Source organism: Mustela lutreola, chromosome 6, assembly GCF_030435805.1.
Source record: "Mustela lutreola isolate mMusLut2 chromosome 6, mMusLut2.pri, whole genome shotgun sequence".
NCBI lineage: Eukaryota > Metazoa > Chordata > Mammalia > Carnivora > Mustelidae > Mustela > Mustela lutreola.
In genome coordinates, this window is record NC_081295.1 from 100,883,614 (window position 1) to 100,909,011 (window position 25,398).

Genomic DNA, 25,398 nt, shown 5'->3' on the forward strand with positions numbered 1-25,398 from the left:
TGAAGGGAAAAATAGGAAGGATTTCCCATTGGTTGGCTATTTGTTGTGATGAAATCATACAATGATTTGACAAGGCATAGGTAGAATGTCAGGAATGCAGAGGCTGGCTTTGGGAGTAGACCGCGGATGCAAATTGCTCCTTGAGAAAGCATATGTCAGTATCAAGATGTCCTGTTTAGGATCTGTTAGGACCAGGTACTTGTAAGCATTCCAAAGTAGTTGGGAGAACATTTTTGTTGGTGAGTTGGCCTTTTGGTGCTGCTAGGACCTATGCATAATTGTAGAGGACGTGTCTTATTTTGGGTGCCACTCTATTTTCATTTCTGCCGCCTTCACTGACTTCCTGATGCAGAATTTCTATCACCTATAAGCCTAGGGTCCTTAGGCTACTTAGAAGACTCTCCCTGGGTTACTCTTACCTCAGTCTACTGACCTAAAACATTTATTTCTTCTCAAAATTTATTCTCAGACAGTTGTTGGAAATGTTCTAATCATGTAATTAAACATATTCTCAGTAAGCAGTGATAGGCTTGAGCGTTTCTTTCTTGTCTCAGGAAAGATGATGGAATAACCAAGTTTGAGATATGGGGATTTCTAAAGTTAAGGGAGGGTAATTTGATGGAGCCCCTTTGAAGAACTTATAGGTGTGATAATAATAAATGTAAGTAAACAAGGCAAACCTTCTTAATGAAGCAACTTTTGGATTTTTGTTTTACTTTTCCCCCCAGTTGTTAGATTTCTTTCCCTAAGTTGGTCATTTAATTTGTTTTTATGTGACCAAATACACAGAAGTAAACTAGAGCCTGAACACACACTTTGGAATCTTTTGTCCAAAAACAGTTATATGGCAGTACATTATAGTATGTTATCAAGGCTGCAAGTGAAAAGGCAAAGATCAATCTAATTCATTAGCAGTGGCCAAAAATGATGGTTACCACTAATGGGGGAATACTGGATCTTGAAATGTTTGGGAGTCGCCATTGTTCCTGTTTGCATTTCCCTTAACAATCCATTTGAGTAATGAATAATAGACTATCATCAAATAAAAACAAGAGTAAATAAGAATAAGGCAATTGTTAACCACAAATGTCAACCCCAGAATAATGACCGAACCAAAGAAGGTACTCTGAGAATTTTAATATAGTGAGTAATAGAAACAACAAGTCTAAAGAATAATCCTGATTGGATTACTTGATGCTAACAACATCTACTTTTCTCTCAGAAATATAGTCATTAGGTGAATTTCTGGTCTGCCTGGTAAAAATAAATCCATGTACAGAACTGTCCATAAATTAACACTATTAGTCAGCACTAATTTATTAAGCTATTCTAAAAGATGCCTTCAGTTCCTGCTCTGGCTTTTAACTTTTCCATAAACTAGCCTAGATGTCATTTTCTATCCACATCTTCTACCTCTCTTCTTCAGTTCTTCTCAACTACAACAAAGGTGCATACTTTATACTTTTCCATCCCCGAGCCTTTGATTCCTCTGTGTATAAATCTCCTTCCCCAGACTCATCTCCATAGGCTGCTCAATACTCTAAACCCAGTTTAAGCAGTGCCTCTTTCTAGAGACATTCCCTTTGAAGAGGAGTTAGGTCTTCTCCATCTGTACCATTTTCCACATCGTTTTTTAGCTTTTTTAGAAAATTTCCATAACTCCTTTTCACCCTGTTGTAATAATGGATTGCCTTTTTCCCTCACTAGAGAGCAATTTAAGTCAAGATGTGTCCCATTTATTTCTGTGTCTCCAGCACTTAGTAGAGTGTCTTGCATATAGGTGAGGTTCAATAAGGTGTATAAAAGGAATAAATATTTAAGAGTTCACATCTTTGAAGTCTTTGCACTGACACTGACTCCTTTATGAAGTCAGGTTTTGTTCTCTGAGTCAAAATAAACTATTTCTCAATGTACTTCTGATAGCTTTTTTTCTGTCCATCTTTTATAACAATTCTCCTATTTCAGCATGTAGTATAACTATTTACGTACATGCCTTATCTCCCCTAGCAGATTGTAAAGTCTTTAGAGATGAAGTCTATGGTAAATCTATTTCTATTAAACATTTTGTTCTCTGTAGTAGTTACTATATTATCATGAATGTAGTCAATATAAATATTGGGTTGAATATGGTTATGTTCCAAATACTTTCGTTGAAGTAGCATGTTTCAATAAAAGTGCATTATGTTAAAAAAAGCCACTAAACAATTAAAAATTTTGAAGTGTAGGTTAAAAGTTAAAATGCTATATATAAAATAAGCAGTTGAATCAAAATCCTCTCAATAAAAATTCAGAAAGAAAGAGTAATGTTTTTGAGTATAGGCATCTTGAATGTTGATGTAAAGGTCTAATATTGTCTTACTTAGGGATAACATTAGAGTTAAAATTTTGAGAGGTGAATATACACATACGAACACAGAGTGATTTGGCTGGAAGACCTATGGTAAAGCCTGTAGCTCAGGCAATGAGAGTGGGGATAAAAAGAAGAACTTACAAGGTAGATTTAGCTGGATTTATTCATTGACATATATGGGAAAAGTCAAGGATGGATGAAATTTCTCATAGGGAAATTAGAAGAATGTTGATATCATTAATTGAGGGAAGATAATAGGTTTCAGGTATTGGTAGGAAGAGAGAAGACATCTGATCTAAAGTTTGAGATGCCTTGATGACATAGCATGATGTTCTTTAGAAAGGAGCTGGAAATATGAGTCTAGAACACAGGGTAGGGCTGGGATACTGGAAATATTTCTACATAAGCTGATGAAAGTAGAGGTATTTATTCATGGAAAGAATGTAGAACAAGAAGACAGGAGGTACAGGCCAGGAAATAGCAAAATATAAAGGGCCTGTGAAAGAATAGAACCCATGACAGAGACTGAGAGGGGTCCAAGGAAGTTGGAGGGAGGGGTTTCATGCAATGAAAGCTGGAGGGGCATTCAACAAAAAGAATAGTCTACAAACAAGGGCAAGTAAATAAAAATACTATAAAATCTTATAAATATAAGGGAAAATAAAACATAAAACAAGATCAAATAAAGTAGGACCTTCAGAGCCCATTACATTTCAGAATTAGAAGGTCATTTGATGACCTGAAGGGAAACAGTGTGAGTGCAGTAATAGGGACAAAAATGAGGTTGAGAAGTGGATGGGTGGTAAGGAAGGGAGCCCATGCACCAGAGAGATGCTTTGGGAAAGCAGGAATGACACAGGTAACATACTGGCCATGCTCCTCTGGGTAGTTACTTGAAATTATAAACCTTAGTTTCCTCATTTGTAAAATAGGGTAATGATATCAACCTTCTTTGTGAAGATTAAATGAGATAGTAATATACAGAATGTGCCTAGAAGACTGCCTGGATCATGGTAGGTTCTCAACAGATGATTTACTGTATTTAAGAAGTTTGAGATGATAGCATATTTTGGGGTACAAGGGGAAGGAACTTGTGACGAGGGAGAGGTTTTATATAAAACAAATTTTTTTAAAAGATTTTCTTTATCTCAGAGAGAGAGATAAAGAAGCAGGGGTTGGGGCAGAGGGACCAGCAGATTCCCCACTGAGTGGGGAGCCCAACATTGGGCTCAATCCCAGGACCCTGAGATCATGACCCAAGCCAAAGGTGGAGGCTTAGCCAACTAAGCCACCCAGTGAAATGTAGCTTAGGTGTAAGAACAGAGAAGACATGGAAAATGAGGTCAGAAAAACTGGCTGGAGTTAAATAGAGGGTGTTATTACATGAAAGTCTGGGAAATTAGGACACTGGCATGCATATTTATTAAGTACCTAGATTTTATGGATCCATGGAAAATAAATTACAACAAATTATTTGGATAGGATGTTAGATGTAGAAATCTTCCTTATACCTCCAGCCTTCAATCTTCTCTGATGCTGGCAGTATCCCTGAGATCCCTCAGTGGTGGCATGTTGTTTCCTCTGGGTGAGGAATCAATTTTGCCATTAGCCCATGGGGCAGAGGAAGTACATTTGTGGAAAATCCAGCTGCTTTGACAATTCCCGCAGAATGCTGATGGAACCTTTTAACAGGAGGGTCTCCTGATTTGTTGATGTCAGAACTCAATTTTGTTGTTGGTGGTGAGGTAAAGACTCAATGGATATCAGTATCACTGTCCCCTTCCCCTGCTTATCTTCACTATCCAGAGTCTAGAGCAGAACAAGAGGGCACAGTCACTGAGGAAGATGATGATGCTGGCTTTAAGGAGACACTGTGTCCCTGAACTCTGTCCTTTTGTCCCTATATCCACTAGACACCGTTTCTTCATTCTTGCATGACAGTAATATTACTCTCCATACTGGAAAGTAAGGGGATTAACTATAAAAAACATTCTACCTGCCTTTAAGGAACTCAAAAAAGATGCACCTGAAGACATTGACCATGAAAGGGAACATGTTCTAAGAACAAGGGGAAGTTTAGGGGGAGGATGCCTAGATCAGCCCAGACCATCAGGAAGGGTCACACTGTAATTAGCTGAACTGTGAGCAAAGAGTACAAGTTTTCTTGATGGGTAACTAGGGCCTGGGGATTTCAGACAGTGTGAATGGCCAGGGAAGTACCAAGATGTAAGAGGAGGGTGGAAAAGACACGAATGTGAAAAGGACTCGTCAGAAGATAGGAAATAAAGTAGGAGATAGTGATAAATCAGAACCCACAGATAAAACCGTTTTAAAAAGGAGGGAGAGATTGGAAGTCGGATTCTATGGAGAAATCAGAAAAGATAAAGCATTCAAGTGCCTGTTGGGCTTAGGAAAATATAAATCACTGTAGACATTGGTGATAACAGTTACTGTGGAAGACTAAGTAGGGAGTAAGAGCTGTTAAGAGGTCAGTAGGAAGTGTATTAGTTTTCTATTGCTGCACAACAGATGATCAGTGGCTTTAAATGCCTATTTATTTTTTTTTAGGTTTCTGTAGATCAGAGGTCTATGTCCCCCTAAACTGGTGCTTCACTCAGAACCTCCTGAGTTTGAAGTTAAGGTGTCAGGTTGCATCCTCATCTGGAGGTCCTACACCAGAAAGGATCTGCTCCTAAGCTCCCTCCTGTTACTGACAGAATTCACTTCCCCTCCTTGAGGCTATAGAATTCATGGCAGCTTATTTCTTAAAGTTGGCAGCAGAGAAAGAAAATCTCTGCTACTGAAACCTCTAACCTTTTGACCCTCTTTTAAAGAGCTCCATGAATTAGGTCATGCCTACACAGGATGGTCTGTTGATTAACTTAAAGTCATCTGACCAAGGACTTAAGTTACATCTGCAAAATGCCTTCAGCTTTGCCAGGTTCTATTAGAAGCCAGTTAGGAATTGCACCCATACTTGAGAGGAGGGGATCATGAAAGGATGGGATTTGGGGGGCAGTCTCTTTAAGTTTGTTGGCTCTCAGAAGTATGGAGATCAATACCGTGATTGTATGGTACAGATGTCATTAAGATGACGATGACATGGGTCAGAAGTTAAGGAACACAGAGGATCCACAAAAATCTTGGTGCATGTGTGTGTGTGTGTGTGTGTGTGTTTATCAGTCAGCTTTTGCTGCATAACAAGCCATACCAAAGAGCAGTGCTTTCAAACAGGGAGCATTTATTTAGCTTAAGTATCTGCAGATCGGCAATTTGGCTCTGTTCAAGTGGGTGGTTCTGCTTATCTGGGGCAGGGTCAGCTAATCTTTGCTGTGATTCACCTACTTGTCTGTCATTGGTTGCTGGGCCAGCTGGTAGCTTGTTAGCTGAGATGTGGTCTTGTAACCTCCAGTGGACAAGCCTGGGCTTTTTCACATTTTGATGCTCTTATGTGCTGTGCAAGCTGGTAAGTTCCAAGGCACTTGGGCCTTTCAAGCCACTGCTTCTTGGATCATATTTGCTAGTGTCCTCCTGGTCCAACCAAGTCAGAAGGCCAGTTGAGAAGGAGTGGTGAGGAAAAGGACTTTTTTTTTTGTGAAAAGAGAATTTGAGGCATTTTTATAACCTACTACATGACATTTATTACTATGTTTTTAAAGATTGGAAGGATTTTGTTTTATATTTATGAGACAAATGAGACAGCTAATAAAAAGGAAAAAGGATGAATACATAGCCCATGGGGGATAACTGATGAAATAAGATTTCCTAAGAAGGCGAAAGCTTCTGTGATTCAGAGTATATAGGGAAAATTTACCTTTTCAAAAATGAAAAGTCATCATTTTTTCTTAGAAGAGAGGAAAAGGAATAAGAGTAGATCTAGAAAATAATAGATTTTCCTGGTAATCACCATTTTTCCTTGGAGAAAGTGAAACTAGGTCATCTATTGAGTACAATGGAGGAAGTGGTAAGAGCAGGGTTTGTGGAGAGTGTTAACTTTTTAGAAGAGCTATTGTTCAGAACAGGATGGGAAACTGATTTCAAAACCAAAGTGGGGGGAACAACTAACAACCAGCTAACAGAAAAATGAGAGGTACAGGATCCAGCTGAGACTATGACATTAACTTCATGATGACATTAATCTATGGTACCTTCCCAGCCCAGCCAATATGTGAGTTAGAGAAAGATGGCCACTCTGCACAGGTGCAGGAAGTTCAGCTCCACTCTCAGCTGGCGCCCATATATAGAACAAGTTCGTGGGTCAAGTGCAGTGGTCCTGCCAACCAAAAGGGCTGTATTATTTTGTATTTACTTTTCTCTTCATTCTTTTTTTTAAAATCCAGTACAGTTAATGTGCAGTGTTGTATTAGTTTTGGGTGAACAATATAGTGATTTTATAATTCTATGCATTACTCAGCGGTCATATGACAAGTGTACTCTTAATCCCCATCACAACTCTCCTCTGGCAGCCAGCAGTTTGTTCACTATATTTAAGTCTGTTTATTGGATTGTCTCTTTTTTATTCTTTGTTTTGTTTCTTAAATTTCACGTGAGTGAAATCATGTGGTGTTTTGTTTTTCCCTGACTGACTTATTTCACTTACCATTTTACCCTCTAGATCCATCCATGCTGTTGAAAATGGCAAGATTCCATTCTTTTTTATGGCTGAGTACTATTTTGGGGTGTGTGTGTGTGTGTGAGAGAGAGAGAGAGAGAGAGAGAGTTTCACCTCTTTTTTTTTTTTAAGATTTTATTTATTTGGGCGCCTGGGTGGCTCAGTGGGTTAAGCCGCTGCCTTCGGCTCAGGTCATGATCTCAGGGTCCTGGGATTGAGTCCCGCATCGGGCTCTCTGCTCGGCAGGGAGCCTGCTTCCTCCTCTCTCTCTCTGCCTGCCTCTCTGCCTACTTGTAATCTCTCTCTGTCAAATAAATAAATAAAATCTTTAAAAAAAAAAAGACTTTATTTATTTGACAGAGATCACAAGTAGGCAGAGAGGCAGGCAGAGAGAGGCGGGGGGGGGGAAGCAGACCCCCTGCTGAGCAGAGAGCCCGATGAGGGGCTCAATCCCAGGACCCTGAGATATGACCAGAGCCGAAGGCAGAGACTTAACCCACTGAGCTACCCAGGTGCCCCGTACCACCTCTTCTTTATCCTCTATCAGTGGACTTTGGGGTTGCTTCCATAATTCGGCTATTGTAAATAATGCTGCAATGCAAACATAGGGGTGCATTTATCTTTTCCACTTAGTGTTTTCATTTTCTCTGAGTAAACACCCAGTAGTGAAGTTACTGGATCATATGGTAATTTTATTTTTAATTTTTTGAGGAACCTCCACACTCTTTTCCACAGTGGTTGTACCACTTTGTCTTCCCCCTGACAGTGCATGAAGGTTCCTTTTTCTTCACGTCCTGGCTAATGCTTGTTTCTTGTGGTCTTGATTGTAGTCATTCTGACAGGTGTGAGGTAGTACCTCATTATGGTTTTGATTTGCATTTACCTGATGATGAGTGATGTTGAGCATCTTTTCTTGTGGATGTTGGCCAACTGGATGTCTTCTTCAGAAAAATGTCTGTGTATATCTTCTGCCAATTTTTAATTGGATTTCTTTTTGATGGTGGTGTTGAGTTGTATAAGTTCGTAATGTATTTTGGATCCTAAAGCCTATCAGATATATCATTTTCAAATATCTTCTCCTATTCCATAGGTTGTCTTTCAGTTTTATTGATTGTTTCTTTTGCTGTGCAGAAGCTTTTTTTTTTCTTTCTTTTTTTTTTTTTGCTGTAGTCCCAATAGTTCATTTTTGCTTTTATTTCCCTTGTCTTAGGAAACATTTCTAGAAAAACGTTGCTGTGGTTGATGTCAGAGTAATGACTGCCTGTGCTCTCACCTAGAATTTTTAATGGCGTCAGGTCTCCTACTTCAGTCACTAATACATTTTGAGTTAATTTTTTGTTGGTATGAAAAAGTGTCCAGTTTCATTCTTTTGCATGTAGCTGTCCTGTTTTACAAACACAATTTGTTGAAAAGACTGTCTTTTTTTCCATTGCATATTCTTGCCTCCTTTGTTGAAGATTGATTATATAATTGTGGGTTTATTTCTGGGCTCTTTATCTTGTTCTGTTGATCTATGTGTCTATTTTTGCATCAGTGCCACACTATTTTTGATTACTACAGCTTTGTATTGTATCTTGATATCTGAGATTGTGATACTTCCAGTTTTATTTTCTTTTTCAATGTTGCTTTGGCAATTCAGTATCTTTTGTGGTTCCACAAAATTTTAAGATTCTTTGTTCTAATTCTGTGAAAAATGCTCTTGATATTTCAATAGGGATAGCATTAAATCTGTAGATTGCTTGGGGTAGTGTGAACATTTTAACAATATTTGTTCTTCCAACACGAGCATGGAGTATGTTTCCATTTCTTTGGGTTGTCTCAATTTCTTACATCAGTGTTTTATAGTTTTCAGAGTATAGGATTTTCACTTCCTTGGTTAAGTTTATTCCTTGGTATTTTATTATTTTTGTTATAATTGTAAATGAAACTTTTTTCTTTTTTTCTTTTTCTGCTACTTCATTATTAGTGTATAGAAATGGAACTTATGGAGGTAACTGTGTGGCTCAGTGGGTTAAGCCTCTGCCTTCAGCTTTGGTCATGATCTTAGGGTCCTGGGATCGAGTCCCAGAGCCCTGCATCAGGCTGTCTCCTCAGCAGGGAGAGTCCCCTTGCCCCCAGCCTGCCTACTTGTGATCTCTTTCTCTGTCTGTTAAATAAATAAATAAAATTGAAAAAAAAAGAAAGAAATGCAACTTATTTCTGATTATCAATTTTATAACTTGCAATTTTCCTGAATTCATTTATGAGTTTTAGTAGTTTTTTTGCTGGAGTCTTTAGGGTTTTTTACATAGAGTATCATGTGATCTGCAAATAGTGAAAGTTTTTACTTCTTCCTTACCAATTTGGATGTTTTTCTTCTTGTTGTCTGATTGCTAAGACTTCCAGTACTATGTTGAATAAAAGTGCTATGGGTGGACATCCTTGCCTTGTTCCTGACATTAGGGGAAAAACTCTCAAGTTTTCACCATCAAGTATGATGTTGGCTGTAGGTTTTTCATATAAGGCCTTTAGTATGTGGAGATATGTTGCCTCTAAACCTACTTTGTTGAGGATTTTTATCATGAATGGATGATACAGTATGGCAAATGCTTTTTTTCTATCTATTGAAATGATCATATGGTTTTTATCCTTTTCTTATTGATGTGATATACTATGTTGATCAATTTGTGAATATTGAACCACTCTTGCATCCCAGAAATATATTCCATTTGATTATAGTGAATGATTTTTAATGTATTGTTGGATTTGGTTTGCTAATATTTTTTTGAATATTTTTGCATCCATGTTCATCAGAGATATTGACCAATGGTTATCTTTTCTTGTAGTGTCTTTGAGTTTGGTATCAGGGTAATGATGGTCTCATAGAATGAATTTGGAAGCTTTTCTTTCATATATATATATATATATTTTACTAGTTTGAGAAAAAAGTTTTTTTTTGTTGTTGTTGTTTTGTTTTGTTTTTTAAGTAGGCTCCACATCCAACATGGAGCTTGAACTGACAGCCTAAGATCAAGAGTTGCACACTCAATGGATTGAGCCAGCCAGGTGCCCTGAGAAGAATAGGTGTTAACTCTATTTTGAAAGTTTAGTAAAATTCACCTGTGAAGCCATCTGATCCTGATTTTGGGTTGTGGGCGTTTTTAAGTTATTGATTCAATTTCATTGCCAGTGATCAGTCAGTTCAAATTTTCTATTTTTTCCTGATTTAGTTATGGAATTTTATCCATTTCTAGGAGTTTTATCCATTGCTTATAGGTTGTCCAATTTGTTGGCAAACAATTTCTCATAATATTCTCTTAAAATTGTTTGTATTTCCTGTTGTGTTTCCTATTTGTTCTCTTTGTGATTTTGTTTGTGTTCTCATTCACTTTTAAAAAATTTTATTTTTTTTCAGTGCTCCAAGAGTCATTGTTTATGTACCACACCCAGTGCTCCATGCAATACTCACTTTTTTATGTTTGTGTCTACCTAAAGGTTTGTCAATTTTGTTGAACAAAATTTTTGTAGAACTCCTAATCTCATTCTATTTCATTTATTAGTTTCTCTTTCATTTATTTCTGTTCTAATCTTTATTATCTCCTTTATTATCTCTCTATTATCCCCTTTATTATCTCCTACTTCTTCCTTACCAGTTTGGATGTCTTTCTTTTTGTTGTCTGATTGCTAAGACTTCTAGTACTATGTTGAGTAAAAGTGCTATGGGTGGACATCCTATGAAGGACATCCTTCAACTATTTTGGGGTTTTTGCTCTTATTTTTCTAGTTCTTATGTGTAAGGTTAGGTTTTTTGAGATTTTTCTTGCTTCTTGAGGTCAGCTTGTATTGCTATAAAGTTCCCTCTTAGAATAGCTTTTGCTGCAGCTCAGATTTTGAACCATCGTTTTTTAAATTTTCATTTGTTTCCACATATATTTTTTTATTTTCTCCTTAATTTCTTGGTTGACTTATTCATTGTTTAGTAACATGTTATTTAACCTTCATGTATTTGTTGTTTTTCCAGACTTTTTCTTATGGTTGATTTCTCATTTCATAGTGTTGTGGTCAGAAAAGATGCATGGTATGACTTATATGTTTTTGAATTTGTGGAGACTGGTTTTGTGGCCTATTAGTGGTTTATTCTGGAGCATGTTCCATGTGCACTTGTAAAGAATACATATTCTGCTGTTCTAGGATGGAGTGTTCTGAATTTATCTGTTAAATACATCTGGTTCAATGTATCATTTGAAGCCACTATTTCTTTGTTGTTTTTCTGTTTGGATGATCCATCCATTGATGTAAGTGGATGTAAAAGTCTGCTAGTATTATTGTATTGCTATTGTTACTTCCTTTACATTTGCTATTAGCTGCTTTATGTATTTGGGTGCTCCTAGGTTGAGTGTATAAATATTTACAATTGTTATTATCTTCTTGTTTATTCCTTTTATAACTCTATAGTATCTTCTGTAAATGTCTATTTTGTCTGATATAAGTATTGCTACTCCAGCATTCTTCACTTTCATTTGCATGATATATGCTTTTCCATCCCTTCACTTTCAGTCCCCATATATCTTTAGGTATAAAATGAGTATCTTGCAGGAAGCATACTGATGGATCTTACTTTTTTATCCATTCCATCATCCTGTGTCTTTTGATTAGAGTGTTTAGCACATTTACATTCAAAATGATTATTGATAGGTATGTACTCATTGTCATTTGTTAACTGTTTTTTGGTTGTTTTTATAGTTCTTCTCTGTTCCTTTCTTCCCTTCTTCTCTTGTGTCATAGTTTGCTGGTTTTCTTTAGTGATATACTTGGATTCCCTTCTCTTTATTTTTTGCATCTCTATTACCTGTTTTTGATTTGTGGTTACAATTGGGTTCTATATAACATCTTATTTATATAGCAGTCTATATTAATTTAACTATGGCTTAAGCTTGAACCCATTCTAAAAACACTAAATTTCTATTCCTCTCCTCCCCAAGACATCCATTTTAGGTATATGGCATCACACTTTATATCCTTTTATTCTGTGACTCCTTGACTGATTTTCATAAATATACTTCATTTTACTGATTTTGCACTTCCAAGTTTTCTTACTCCTGCTGATGATCTTTCCTTTCCACTCAGATTCCCCTTTGTCATTTCTTCTAAGTCTGGTTTAGTCGTGATAAATTCCTTTAACTTTTGTATGTCTGGGAAACTCTATCTCTGTCTATTCTGAATGATAGCTTTGCTGAATAGACAATTCTTGGTTGTAGGTTTTATTTATTTGTTTGTTTGTTTGCTTTTCCCCTTTCAGCACTTGGAATATATCATGCCACTCTCTTTTGGCCTACAGAGTTTCTGCTGAAAAATCAACTGATATCCCAATAGGGTTTCCTTCATATGTAACAGTTTTCTTTCCTCTTGCTAATTTTTAAATGTTTTGTCTTTTTTTTTTAATATTTTATTTATTCATTTGACAGAGAGAGAGATCACAAGTAGGCAGAGAGACAGGCAGAGAGAGACGGGGGGGGGGGAAGCAGGCTCCCTGCTGAGCAGAGAGCCCCATGTGGGGCTCAATCCCAGGACCCTGAGATCATGACCTGAGCCGAGGCGGAGGCTTAACCCACTGAGCCACCCAGGCGCCCCAATTTTCTGTCTTTATCACTACTTTTCTTTCCATTTTAATTACTATGTATCTTGGTGTAGATTTCCTTGGGTTGATTTTTTAGGGGGCTCTCTGTGTCTCCTGGATCTGGACTTTTGTTCTTCCCCAGATTCAGGAAGTCTTCAGCTATTATTTCTTCAAATTAATTTTCTTTCCCCCTTTCCTTCTCTTCTTCTTGGATCCCTATAATGTGAATGTCATTATGCTTGATGGTATTGCTGAGTTCCCTTAATCTATTTTCATTTATTATTATTATTTTTTCTCTCTCATGACCATCTTGATTGCTTTCCATTACTCTCTCCTCCAGGTTGCTGATCTGTTTTTCTGCTTCTTCCTACCTACACTTATTCCCTCTAGAGTATTTTCAATCACAGTTATTGAGTTCTTTATCTCTGATTATTGTTAATATTTTCTGTTTCTTTGTTGAGGATCTCACTGAGATCTTCCATTTTTTTCCCAAGCCAGGTGAATATTTTTAAAACCATTATTTTAAGTTCTCAATTGGGTAAGTTTCTTATCTGTTTTGTTTAGCTCTCTTGCTGTGATTTTGTCCTGTTCTTTCATTTGGAACATATTCCTCTGTCTCCTCATTTTATCCAACTTTCTGTGTCTGTTTATATGTGTTAAGAAAGTCAGCTATTTCTCCTGCTCTTGAAAGTTGTAGCCTTAAGAAAAGGAGGTCCTATAATGCTCTATAGTGCAATGTTCCCTGTTCACCAGAAACTGGCTCTTTAGGGGCATCTCTTATATTTGTTGCATGTGCTATATTTTTGTGGTTGAGTCAGGTCATCTGCAATGTCTCTCTTTGCCTGTTGTGGACAGCATTTGGTCCCTGTGTTGTTAGTAGGTCAATCTGGGGCTGCCTTGGGCTGCAGTTAAGTCAGTCTCACATTTGTGAGAGCTGTGGTGACACAGAACTGCAGCATGCTATTCCTCTGTTGTCCCCTGTGAAACTTTTGTTGGTGGGTGGGGCCTGAACTCAAAGAAGTTATCTGCTCCCAGCCCACAGCTATAGCCATAGTTGAACTGGTGAGTGTGATTTTCTTTCCCTGTCCCTTGGGCAGGAGACATTTTGAGGTGGCACTGGCCCCTTAAAAGGCTGCTTGGGCACTGGAACACTTGTGGCATGACTTTGGGTGAACTCCTGACAAGGGCATATTGGATGGGGTGAGTCTACAGAAGAGCTTGAGGGTGAGGTATAATGTTAGTGAGCTAGGTGGATAGTGTTGATGTTATGTTTATTCCCACAGATGTCCATGTACGTAGACTGGGGGAGGGGGAATGGTACCCACTAACTCTTGTTCTTGGAGACGTCACATAAAGATCCCTGCCCCTCTAGAAAACCCTCTGAAATTAGTAATCAAATCCTGTATTCCCCAGGCATTTTTCAAACTGCTGGTTCTCTGCTGTATCTCAGTAGGGCTATTTATTGTGCTCCCTCTTTAAGAGTAGGAACTCAGTTTCCTCTTGTTCTCCAGCTCTCCCAGAGCTGAGCCTGCTTATTTTTAAAGTTCCAGATGTCAAGCTGCCCTGATTGTAAGAACTCCCAAAGTTAGATTCCTCTTGTTTTCAAAGCCAGATGTAATGGGGATTTGCCTTCCCAGGGCAAATGCCCTATGCCTGGAGTACCTGATATGGGGTCTGCTACTCTTCCCTCTCAGCACTTGGGATGTCCTTCCCTCCTAAGAAGAGTCCCCTGGGTCAGTTTGGCTCCTGACTGTGTCTCCACCCTTCCTACTCTCTTTGGTGTGGCATCTTCTCTATATTTAGCTGTGAAGAGTTTGTTCTGCTTGTCTTTGGGTCTTTTTCTGGGTTACTTACACTAGTGTGAGTGTTATCTAGATGTATCCATGGGATGAGGTGGGCCTAGGATTCTCTTACTCTACCACCTTCCCAGGAAGTCCTCTGTCATTAATTTTTTTTTTTTTTTTTTTAATAGCGGCTTGAAGTAGACTGGGTCTCAGAGCAAAATGACAGTTAGTGAGATTGATTTAAAGAATGAAGATTTGGCAAGTAGATTGGAAAAAGAATAACATAGGTAGAATGTTGACAATGCTGGCAAAAAGGCTGAGATTGAACAAAGTACTTCTAAAACCTAAAGTGCAAAATAGCAGGAGATGTGGGAGTTGGGACAGGACAGCAAGAGAGGGGAATCTGTCATGAAGGAAAGATCTTTAGTTCACATTATATGGAAAAAGGATTGATGATAATCTTACGCATGGGTATACTTTGATTAGATTTTAAAAAGTTACTCCAATAATAGGTTAAAGGGGGTTCTAGAGGCAGGAATACCAGAAATATTATTTATATTGTTCATCTTTGAAAGGCTGAGAATATATCTGTCCAGTGACATTACAAGGGTTCTTCAGTGAGAAAACCCATGAATAGGTAAGTTTAGGAGGCCAAGCTGTTGTGTTGTAATGATTGCATATGAGGACAAAAAAGAATCTAGAGTTTCTGCCTTGCATGGCTTTACAGATTCAGGAGGAAGAGTTCAACTATATGAATCAATATCTTGTGCCATCCATATCTTGGGAACTATTCAGAAATCAGATCAATCACTTTGGTTTTTATTCAGATGCTTTGGAATCTGATACTAATTAGGAAAAACTGGGTATGTATAGGAAGTGTTCATTTTAGGTTGATTAAAACTACAAGGAAGTTCCACAACAGATATTGGTTGTTAGAATAACTGATGTCCTCTATTATATAGGATCCAAGAGTGGATTTAGGGTCAAGATTGTCCACTTGATGACAGCAGAACACTGCAAGCATCCTCTCTTACTGATATTACTGTGAATGTATTCCAGAGCTTAGGGTAGTTTTTCTGGGAGAAGAGAGTTTTGAAAATAACTTTGGAGGAGGTATATAGTGAGGGGACTCAAGAATCAGAAGAAGGCTGGTGATTGGAGAGCATAAGCAAGGGTAGCTCTAGAGAGGTGTTTAAAGCAAAGGAATCAACAAAGATCATGCTAGAAATAAATGATGGAGAAAACAGAGAACAGCTTTGAGGAGAAGGAATAAAAGTATCATTGACAAACCTAGAGAACAGACAAGAGGTTATTAATGGGAGAGGCTGAAGGGGTGCAAATATGTAGATGTCAATAGAGAAGTTTATTATCACTGGTAAGGGAATTATAGTGTAGAAGTGAAAGAAGGCTCTCTTCTGAGATAACTGAGCATTTGACAGGTATCCATTCTTTCTTTCTGCACAAAGTCATTCATGTCTGTACCTCCTCTCTGCTACTTTTTTAAAACCTATTGAGAGGAATTTAGGAAAATGAATCTTTTTCATTAAAAAGAAATTCTTCATATCTGGGAATTTTATAAAAGTGTAGTACCACATTTTTTATTAGAATAAATCAGGATAATATCCAGATGTATTTGCAAATTAGAAACAAATAAATTGCAAATACTTGTTAATATACTGAATGGGAAAAGATAATAAACATATGTAGGCTAATACAAACATAATAAACAATCAGACTTTTCAGAGTCTTTCTCTTGAAGTTCTTTAATAGTCAACTACTCAAAAGCACAATAAATTGAATTACTTAAATTAGGTAAAATATGACTCAGTGTAGTAGAATTATAGCCCTATGATTTCAACATGATAATTTCATGGATAATCTGAATGAATCAATAAATTTATTGTAGAAATGAAGTTATCTGTAAATATGACTTAAAAGGTGATGGATTTTTGGGGCCATTATCATTAGTTTACAAAATTCTTTACCAAAAGCTATAACATAATATGCAAAGACACTCTACACAGCCTTGAAATTGCTTCATTCTTTTTGCAAGAAGAGACCAGTCATTGTAAACAATCAGAGAAGATTGTTCATTTATGTCTAATCACATGAATCAATTATATGAGCACTGGCTAAGCAGAATTGTTTCTAAGTAAAGCTTATGTAAGGGAGTTGTTAAGCATTCTTTCTCAATTTGATTGAATTCTGCTTGATTTTCAATTACCCCTGATATTTTGATATTCTGGGTAATGCCATGTATTCAAATATTAATTGTGTAGGAAGAATTCTGTGTTGGGAGTACACATATGAATTTATACATAAAAAGAAAGGGCTATTTTGCATATATTTACTTGAAACTTAAAAGTTTAGGATGAGTTGTTTGCATTTATCAGTTTTAAATTTTTCAGAACTCGAAATTACATGATATGAAAATCTTTGCAATAGGTCTGATGGATACCTTGTTAACATGTTACAAAGCAAAATCAAGTAATATCATTTACTGAATTTGTAAACCAAGCTTTTATCAAATTTAATAGTTATGGTCATACATTTTCCTGCTATGTAAGGCCATAAATAAAATAAATAAATAAACACACAAACATATATATATAATAACAGGTAATATAATATCACCTAATAAATATTAACATTTTGATTAACTGATATTCCCTAAATTCTCTTATGAGTTGATAGAATCAAATCAATAATTTTGCAGGAGGCCTGTGTTTAAAGATCTGGCTTTTGAATCATATATAATTTTAGCATTTGTCTTAAAGTACTGGATGATTTTTAAAATAGCACAAAATACACATACCCAGACATTTTTTCTTTCTTTTTGTTTTTTTTTTTGTTTAAATTTGTTGAGGGGTTTGTGGGTTGCATTGTTTCAGGCAGGTGACATTTGTAAAGTATTCTTTTCTTTTGATTTGAAAGCATATCTACCCTTCTCAACATAATCCAAATCATTTATTAAATGTTCATTCTGGCAATTAATTAGTGACAAGTTTTTCATAAGTTAAAACTTGATCTGTATTTCAAACTTGCTTTCACTGTCTTAATTTATCATTGTTGATATCAATCATGTTGATGGGTGCTGTGTCTTTCGAATTCTGGTCATTTTTTGCAGTTGCACAATATGTAGGAGTACTTTAAGTTTTTAGAATTTTAAACACTTGAAGTGTGTTAGATTTTTTAAGGATTATAGTAATTACACTGTAGTCATTATATTGTTGTAGTCATTATATTATTATGTTAGTTATACTGTTATATTTTTACAATGGAAGTAAATATATGTTGTTTTCCAATGTGAACTTTGAAACCTATTGGTGGTGATTTAAATCTTTTCAAGTCACACAACTCCAAATTAAGATAACTGTTTAAGATTTTGTCAGTGAATTCTTTCCCAAATGGAAATATGTGTCTATAATTCTATATCGATGTTCTTCCAGGGAATAAATGAGGCATAATATATAATTTTTCACAGTTTGTTTATATTTTATTTCAAATTTAAAGCAATGCCTCATTAGCACAACAGAACTCCTAAAATTTTTATGGAGGTTTAAGGTGCCTGTTTTGTGTAAACTAATAGACTGTTTGCAGAAACACACAAGTAACGAGAATATTGTGATCATTTCACAATAATGTCCTATTACAATCTGTCTATTTCTCTTTCCTCTAGTTAACTTCTTCTCCCACTACCTCTGAGCAGCTTGCCTGTAAACCACCTGCTTTCTCCTTTGTTTCTCCAACTAATCAGAAAACGCCACCTGACCCAGTTAACCTCGACGGAGCCTCTGTGCTAGAGGAGTTCCACACTAGGAGGCTGGATGTCAGTGGGGCCTTGGTGGAAGAAACAACTACGTATTTTCAAACTTCTGCTCACTCTTCACCCTTTTTTGCACGGAAGGGCACCTCCTCGACGTCACAGTTTCCCCATTTCACTCAGTTATCAGGTTCTAATTTATCCAGTCCAAGACCTGCAGATAAGAAACCTGGACTGGCATCTGAAGTTCCGAAGAAAACAGCTTTCACCTCACATGTCCTTAGCCCCAGAGAAAGCCCGAGAACCACTTCTCCTTCACCATCCTCCAGTGCTTCTCTGAAGTCAAATTCGGGGTCATATATACCAGTCCGTATTGTCACACATTCGCTCTCTCCAAGTCCCAAACAGTTTACCTCCTTGTTCCATGGCTCTTCTTCCACTATCTGTAGCCAAGTGTCATCTAGTGGAAATCTCTCAAAGTCAGGGGTGAAATCCCCAGTGCCTTCCCGGCTTTCCCTGCTCACTGCCATGCTCAAGTCAAACCCTTCTCACCAAAGACCCTTTTCCCCTGCATCCTGTCCCACTTTCTCTCTCAACTCCTTGGCTTCTTCCACACTCACCCTCGATCAAAAAGCAAAAGAAACCCCGTCCACACCTAAGAAATCTCTCTCTAGTTGCTCCCTGAGAACGGGGTCTCCAGAACAAAGGGAACACCAAGTTTCCGAACTCAGCCAGCAATCCTTTCACTTACCTTTTTTTGCCAAATCTGCTCCCCTTTCTCAGGCAGGCTCCCTCTCTCCCACAACACATGTTGATAGTAGCCTTGTTTCTTTGAATGTAGAGAAAACATCACCCACTTCTTTGAAGGGGAACCCAACATTCTCACTGCTACAGACTAGTACATTGAGTTCTGTGGGTCTTCCTCCCGTTCCACCAAGTGTTCCTTCTCTTTCTTTGAAGGGCAAACAGGATGTTGACCTCAGGGGTCCAGAAAAGCCCAGGAATATTCACATACACCCTACATCAGCCTCATCTGTATTATCTACTCTATCTCCTCCCGCTAACCAAAGGGCCACACTCTCCTTTCCAGAGAAATGTTTCCATCCTTCCCCAGCTCTTTCAGACCTGATAAACAGATCTAAGAGAACAGCCCCGAAGCTAACTGACCAGGGACAGAATCCTTCAATTCCTCCTTCACCCCCTGTCTCCAGTGCTAGCTCTGCCTCACTTTCCACACTGGGGTCCTTCCCACTCCCTCGTGCTACTCTGCCCACCCAGGCACTCCAGCTCCATCCCTCAACACCGGACCCAGAATTTGGCAGTGGTACCTTGCCTTCAAGACTTGGAAAATCTGAAAGCTCAATATCCAACCACAGGTCATCTGTTTCAACCCCATCACCTCCCATTTCTCTAACAAGAACCAAGGAGCTGATTTCACCTTGTGCATTGTCCATGCCAACAGGCCTTGAAAATAAGAAACCCAAGGTATTTTTTTTTTTTTTTTTTTTTTGCACGTTGCATGGTGCATGATACTTTTAAAATATGGGAGAATCTTTTTCTCAGGGGAAAACTAATTATGGTCTTCATTCTGCTCCTACATGGAGTTACAGAAAATATAAGTGGGGCGAGGATTTGGTATATTTGAATGTGGAAATGAATTATAATCTATCTAAAAATGTGCATGTTTTGGTAGAACTCTTTGATTTTGCAAATCCTCTTGTTATGTCAACTTCTTATATCTATGAATCCAAGGGCATTTTTTTTTTCAGGCAAAAAATAGGTTATATCATTGATCACAAAGATGGGATTTAAAGCAGATAGCTCAGGTTTGAGAACATGATACACTTCTGATTATTTAATTGCATGGACCCTATTGTCTAACAAAATATCTTATAACGATAGAATAGTAGGAGCAGTGTAAAATGAAATAGTGTCCTTGATCTAGGTCCGTATTATTGCCAAGACAAGTTGAAAACTTTCTATTTCCTTTGCTGACATACATTTATTATTATTAATTTTTCCCCTTTTACCAAGTTGATTTCTTTACTGCTCCTCATATCCCCTCAAATTCATACCAATATGTATTTAGCTATATACATGTAGTGCAAAAGGGAATTGAAGTTTCTTTTATATGTGAATATTATATTTGATTTATTTTGAACACTATATACTTAGGAATTATGACAAACAGAAAGGATGGGTAGGCTGGGTGGAGGAAATAGAATTGAGAGAGGAGAAATACTGACTTCTAAATGCTCTGAAGCAACCCACTGAGCAAGAATGTGACAATGGCATTTATTTATTTTTTACTTATTTTTAAAATTTTATTTTATTCTTATTGAAGTGTAATCAATGAATAATGTTATAGTGGCTTTAGCTGTACAACAAATTGATTCAACAATTTTATGCATTGCTTGGTGCTCACTGTGATAAGTGCCATACAGTACTGTTTAAATATTTTCTGTGCTGTACTTTCGTCTCCATGGCTTACATATTTTATAGCTAGAAGTTTATTCTTCTCCTCTGAAAACCACCAGTTTCTTCTCTGTATTTAAGAATATGGTTTTTTGTTTGTCTTTTCTTTTGCTTTGTTTTGAGATTCCAAAACAAGTGAAACAATAGGGTACCATGCACTGTTGGTGAGATTATAATTGGTACAGCCACTGTGGAAAATAGTATGGAGGTTCCTCAAAAAATTAAAAATAGAATTACCATATAATCCAATAATTCCTCTACTGGATATTTACCCAAGGGGAAAAAAAAATCTTAATTCAGAAAGATAGAGGCACTTTTAGTTTATTGCAACATTATTTATAGTAGCCAAAATCTGGAAGCAACCTAAGTGTCCATTGACAGATGAAGGTATAAAGATGTAATACACACACACACACACACACACACACACAGAGGAATATTATGCAGCCACAAGAAAGCATGAGATCTTGCCATTTGCAACAGTGTAGATTGACCTATAAGGTATTAGGCTAAGTGCAATAAGTTAGATTGAGAGAGATACCATATGGTTTCATTGATATGTGGAATCTAAAATGCAAAAGCAATGAAGAGAGAAATAAACAAAAAGAAGAATCAGACCTGCAAACACAGAGAACAAACTGATGGTTGCCAGAGGGAAGTAGGGAGGAAGATGGGCAAAATTGGTGAAAAGGAGTGGAAGATACAGCTTTCCAGTTATGGAATGATTAAATCATGAGAATAGAGGATACAGATTAGGGAATATAGTCAATAATATTGTACTAGTGTTTTTTGGTGACAGATGGTAGCTACACTTGCAGTAGGCATAGCATAACAGAGGTGTTGAAGCACCATGTTATACACCTGAAACTAAGGTTAGCACGGTGGGCCAACTATATTCAAATGAAAACACTTAAAAAATAAAAACCCTGTACTCTGGGTTTTTATCTTAATGTGAGAAGGGGAGTATTTGAAGGTGTGATCCATAGAGTTCATTTTTCCTGGTCGAAGAGCATGTCTGCTCTAGAGCATACCAGCTTCCTAGCTATTCTCAAATAATTAGGATGTAGATGCTATAGAACCAGAGTTTGGTTATTGTTGTATAAATAAAATAAAATCATGAAAGTGCCTGCATTAGGAGGGGGCTGTGATTTTAAGTTCATTGCATTGAAATAACACAGTTTAAGAGCTTCTGAATTCCATGGAGATTGTGTTCAACTCTGCTACTGTTTGAATGACGAAGTTAAGATGGAAAAGATAAACAACACACAGGATCTTGTTAAGTTAAACTGTATTACAACATCATTAACAAGCATGCAGAAAACACCTGCTGTGTGCCCCCCACTATACCAGCTTTTCTGGGGGATGTATTTTTATGCGTATGTATTTTTTAAGGAAAGTAAGCAGCAGTCCTTTGTCTATAAAAAAATAATTTTTTTTTCAGCAGGAGGAAATACATATATACATAATATGGAGGAGCTATATAGGATTATTAAATCTACAATAAAACTAGAGAACAAGTTTAAGGCAATATTAACAGTAAAATACAGATGATATATAGTTATTCACTGAATTCAATATAATAGAAGTATTATTATGGGGGTTGGCTAGTGAGGGAAGTTATAATAAATGTCAGGCCTGTTGGAAATGTTTAGGATTTAGCTTAATGAAGAGGAAAGGAGCTAGCATTTCAAAAACAGTAAATAACCTGACCAAATTTACAGAAGATAAAACCAGTAGAGTATATGTGGAGACATAAAAAGATTGGCCGTATCATCAACTAGTGATAACTGTAATAATAGTTATTTTAACAGATATCACACCCTTTCTGTGAGGTAAGAACTATCCTAAACAAAATATACAAAGTAGTTAAAAATTAATTAAAAGAGACTACATCAGTTACTTTTTATGACCATATAAACTTGGTAATATTTTCTCCATATTATTTACCAAAAAGCAAAAACAATGACTACATATTAATTATCATTTTAGCCTATTTAGTGATTCTCATGAAGGAAACCATCATAATGGAATAGTCAGAATTATCAATTTCTATAATGTTTGGGTCATTTAAAAATGTATTTTTAGAGATTATTCAGTCCTTGTATTTTAAACTTTCAAAGCAAATGGGACAGAGAAAATCTAGCATTTTCTATAATTCTAAATTTAAAAATCATATTTGAGGTAAAATGACCTGGTAATTATCTTTTCAATACATATGTGTGATTATGGAATTCATTTGTGGTATATTAAAAACAACCTGGTGATGTCAACATTACTGTCTCCTGAATTTATTAACAATTATTTCTTAAACCATAATGCCATATGCTTAAATTATTCATTATCTTTATGAAAAGTGATTTTACTCCAGAGGCTTCTTTGAAGTGTTTCTGTTTATGGTTCACTCCGCTTTGTTCACATTTTGTCCTATTTTTGGAGAGTTCGAAGAGGGTGAGCTCAGAGAACTTTTGATCAAGTCAAGGTCTTTTTTGTCCTAAAATCAAGTTTGTTGAAGATCTGTTCTCCCCAGCTCACTTACTGCTCCAATATTGAAGAATTTTCAGCATTTGCTTTATTATTGGTTTTATTTTTTTCAATTTCCAAGTTAAAAAATGCAGCTGGTAGAAGTGCACAATAAATCTGATGGACATAAAAACATGAAGAGTAATTATAACATATCCCTTTGCCCGCTTTTTGAATAAAAAATGTTTCTTATAACAGGAAAAATTTATGATAACTTCTACAGAAATAGTTGCTCTCTGAGACATGCTGTTCTTAGTTATATTTATTTCTTCCTTGCTTCTTGCTATTATCTCTCCAGGTAAAAATCAGCCTACTTTTTTTTTTTTCATTGCAAACTATTATTTGTAGAAGTTGTAACAAGCATAAAAATGTATTAAAATGGACACTGAAATAGATAAATCTTATCCCAGTTTCCTTTGATGTTTGACTAGGTTATGTTTGAATTGCTAAGATTATTTCATAGATTGATAAGAGGAAATAGACAAAAGCTTTGGGATATCAAAGAATTCATATGTGTCTATGGATTGTTTCTTGTCTTGCTCCTTCCACTGTGGTGCTAATCCAAGCACAAGGCTCTCTTTGAAGTCAAAGAGCTTCAGATTTAGATCAGCTTCACTCAGTGCCAGATCCCAAAAGAAAAGAGGTCCTAGAATACAAATGGCCATCAAATTAAAACCTGAATGCTTCAGGGGTATTAGTTCAAAGTGTGGGCCCTACTGTCCTTTGATATTGAAATAAAATGGAACAGCTAGAGTATACTGAACTAAATTTAGATATGAAGCATATTTGATATTTCTTTTTCATAGATAGAATCTTAAGATTCTGAATCTGTTTGCATTAGTATAACTGGTATACTTTAATTTCACATAATAGTTTTAAAATATTATTTCACATTATAAACATGGCCCTAGTTAGGATGAGCATCTGCCTGAAGGTTGCTCAGCTTACTCTTTGATTGACATCTATATTGTTGAGATGTTTCTGTCCCTTGGGAAAGCCTGGATATCATAAAGCTAATTCCTGGAGTTGTATTTGAGTTTCCAACATATTTGGTCTTCATTTATAAAGTAGTTTAAAATGTTCTCCTAGTGAATTATCATGGTATTCCATATAGGGATTTGAGGACATTACTTCAAAACTGCAAACATTTTGCTACTTACTGAAGGTGGCTTGAAGTTTTTTTCTAACTCTGAGGGCTCCAGTGGTATACTTGCCCTGGCCTGGAATAGTTTGGGAATCAATTGAGAGCATTTTAATATTTCATGACCTTTTATAGTTGGTGTTTTATTTATAGACTCTCATTCCTTGAAGGCATCAATGCATTTCCAAATATGTCACACCAAAAACTTGGGGACCAACAGTCTCTATCTGATTTTCTCCATTTCTGCTGACCGCTTATAATTAGGGAAATGAGTAATAATGGAATGTACCTCCATGAGCTAAAATAGTCGATGTGGTTCAAGAAAATCATTCATTCATTCAATAGACATTCACTGAGTGCTTATTATATGCAAGGCATGTTTCAAAGCCGTGAGGAGGTTGTAACAAAATAAAATTGCAAAATGCTTGCTCATAGAAAGTTTACATTCTTGGGTGGAACAAAAGAAACCACCAATTACCTTCACCACCTCCCCATTGCTGCAAGTAAATTTTCTTGTGCCTTAGAAGGTCATACATCGTATGGAGAAAAGTATAGTGGGGTAAGGCATAGTGTCACAAATTAATATTGGGTGGTCAGGATAGGTTTCTTTGGGAAGGTGACATTCACAGACCTGATGCACCTTAAGAGAGTATAGTTGGAAAAAATACCTGATGTCAGATAGTGCTTGGCAAAGATAGGCGAGCCAGCAAGAGTGGAGTTAGTCTGAGGAATTTGAAGTTGTCAGAGACCTGTAACTGCAAGCTGGGGCCTGTGAGGTCTTGTAGGCCATGTCTTAGTCTGCTTTTTAATTTAAGAAGCTGGTAGATAGTTTCAAATAGATAATTGGCAAAATCATGTCTATCTGGCTGCTATGTTAAGAATAGACTAAGAGAGTGAGAGCGGAATTAAGGAAACCTTAGGAGTCTGTTGGAACAATCCAGGCAAGTGATGATGATGGCTCTGGTGAGGTTCTAGTGGTGAAGGTGAAGGTCATAAATCTATACATATTTTGTAGATAGGGTTAACAAACGTTCACAATCATATGTGAGATGATAAAATAATTGCATATAGATATATGTATCCTATTGTTCTCTTTTTTTCTTTTTGTCCCATTGTTTTGTACTCTACATCCTCCACAGAATTTTTGGTGCCGTTGT

The 25,398-nt window shown here is 36.7% G+C and overlaps 1 protein-coding gene across 2 annotated transcripts in view; it reads left to right on the top strand.

Annotated features, from left to right (window-relative positions):
• MLIP (muscular LMNA interacting protein) overlaps nt 1–25,398 on the top strand; it is a 259,696-nt gene that overhangs the window by 124,692 nt on the left and 109,606 nt on the right. For both annotated transcript variants that reach the window (XM_059178281.1, XM_059178280.1), the window contains one exon: nt 18,022–19,590. In XM_059178281.1, the coding sequence (XP_059034264.1) occupies nt 18,022–19,590 (1,569 nt within the window). The remainder of the gene's footprint in view (nt 1–18,021; nt 19,591–25,398) is intronic.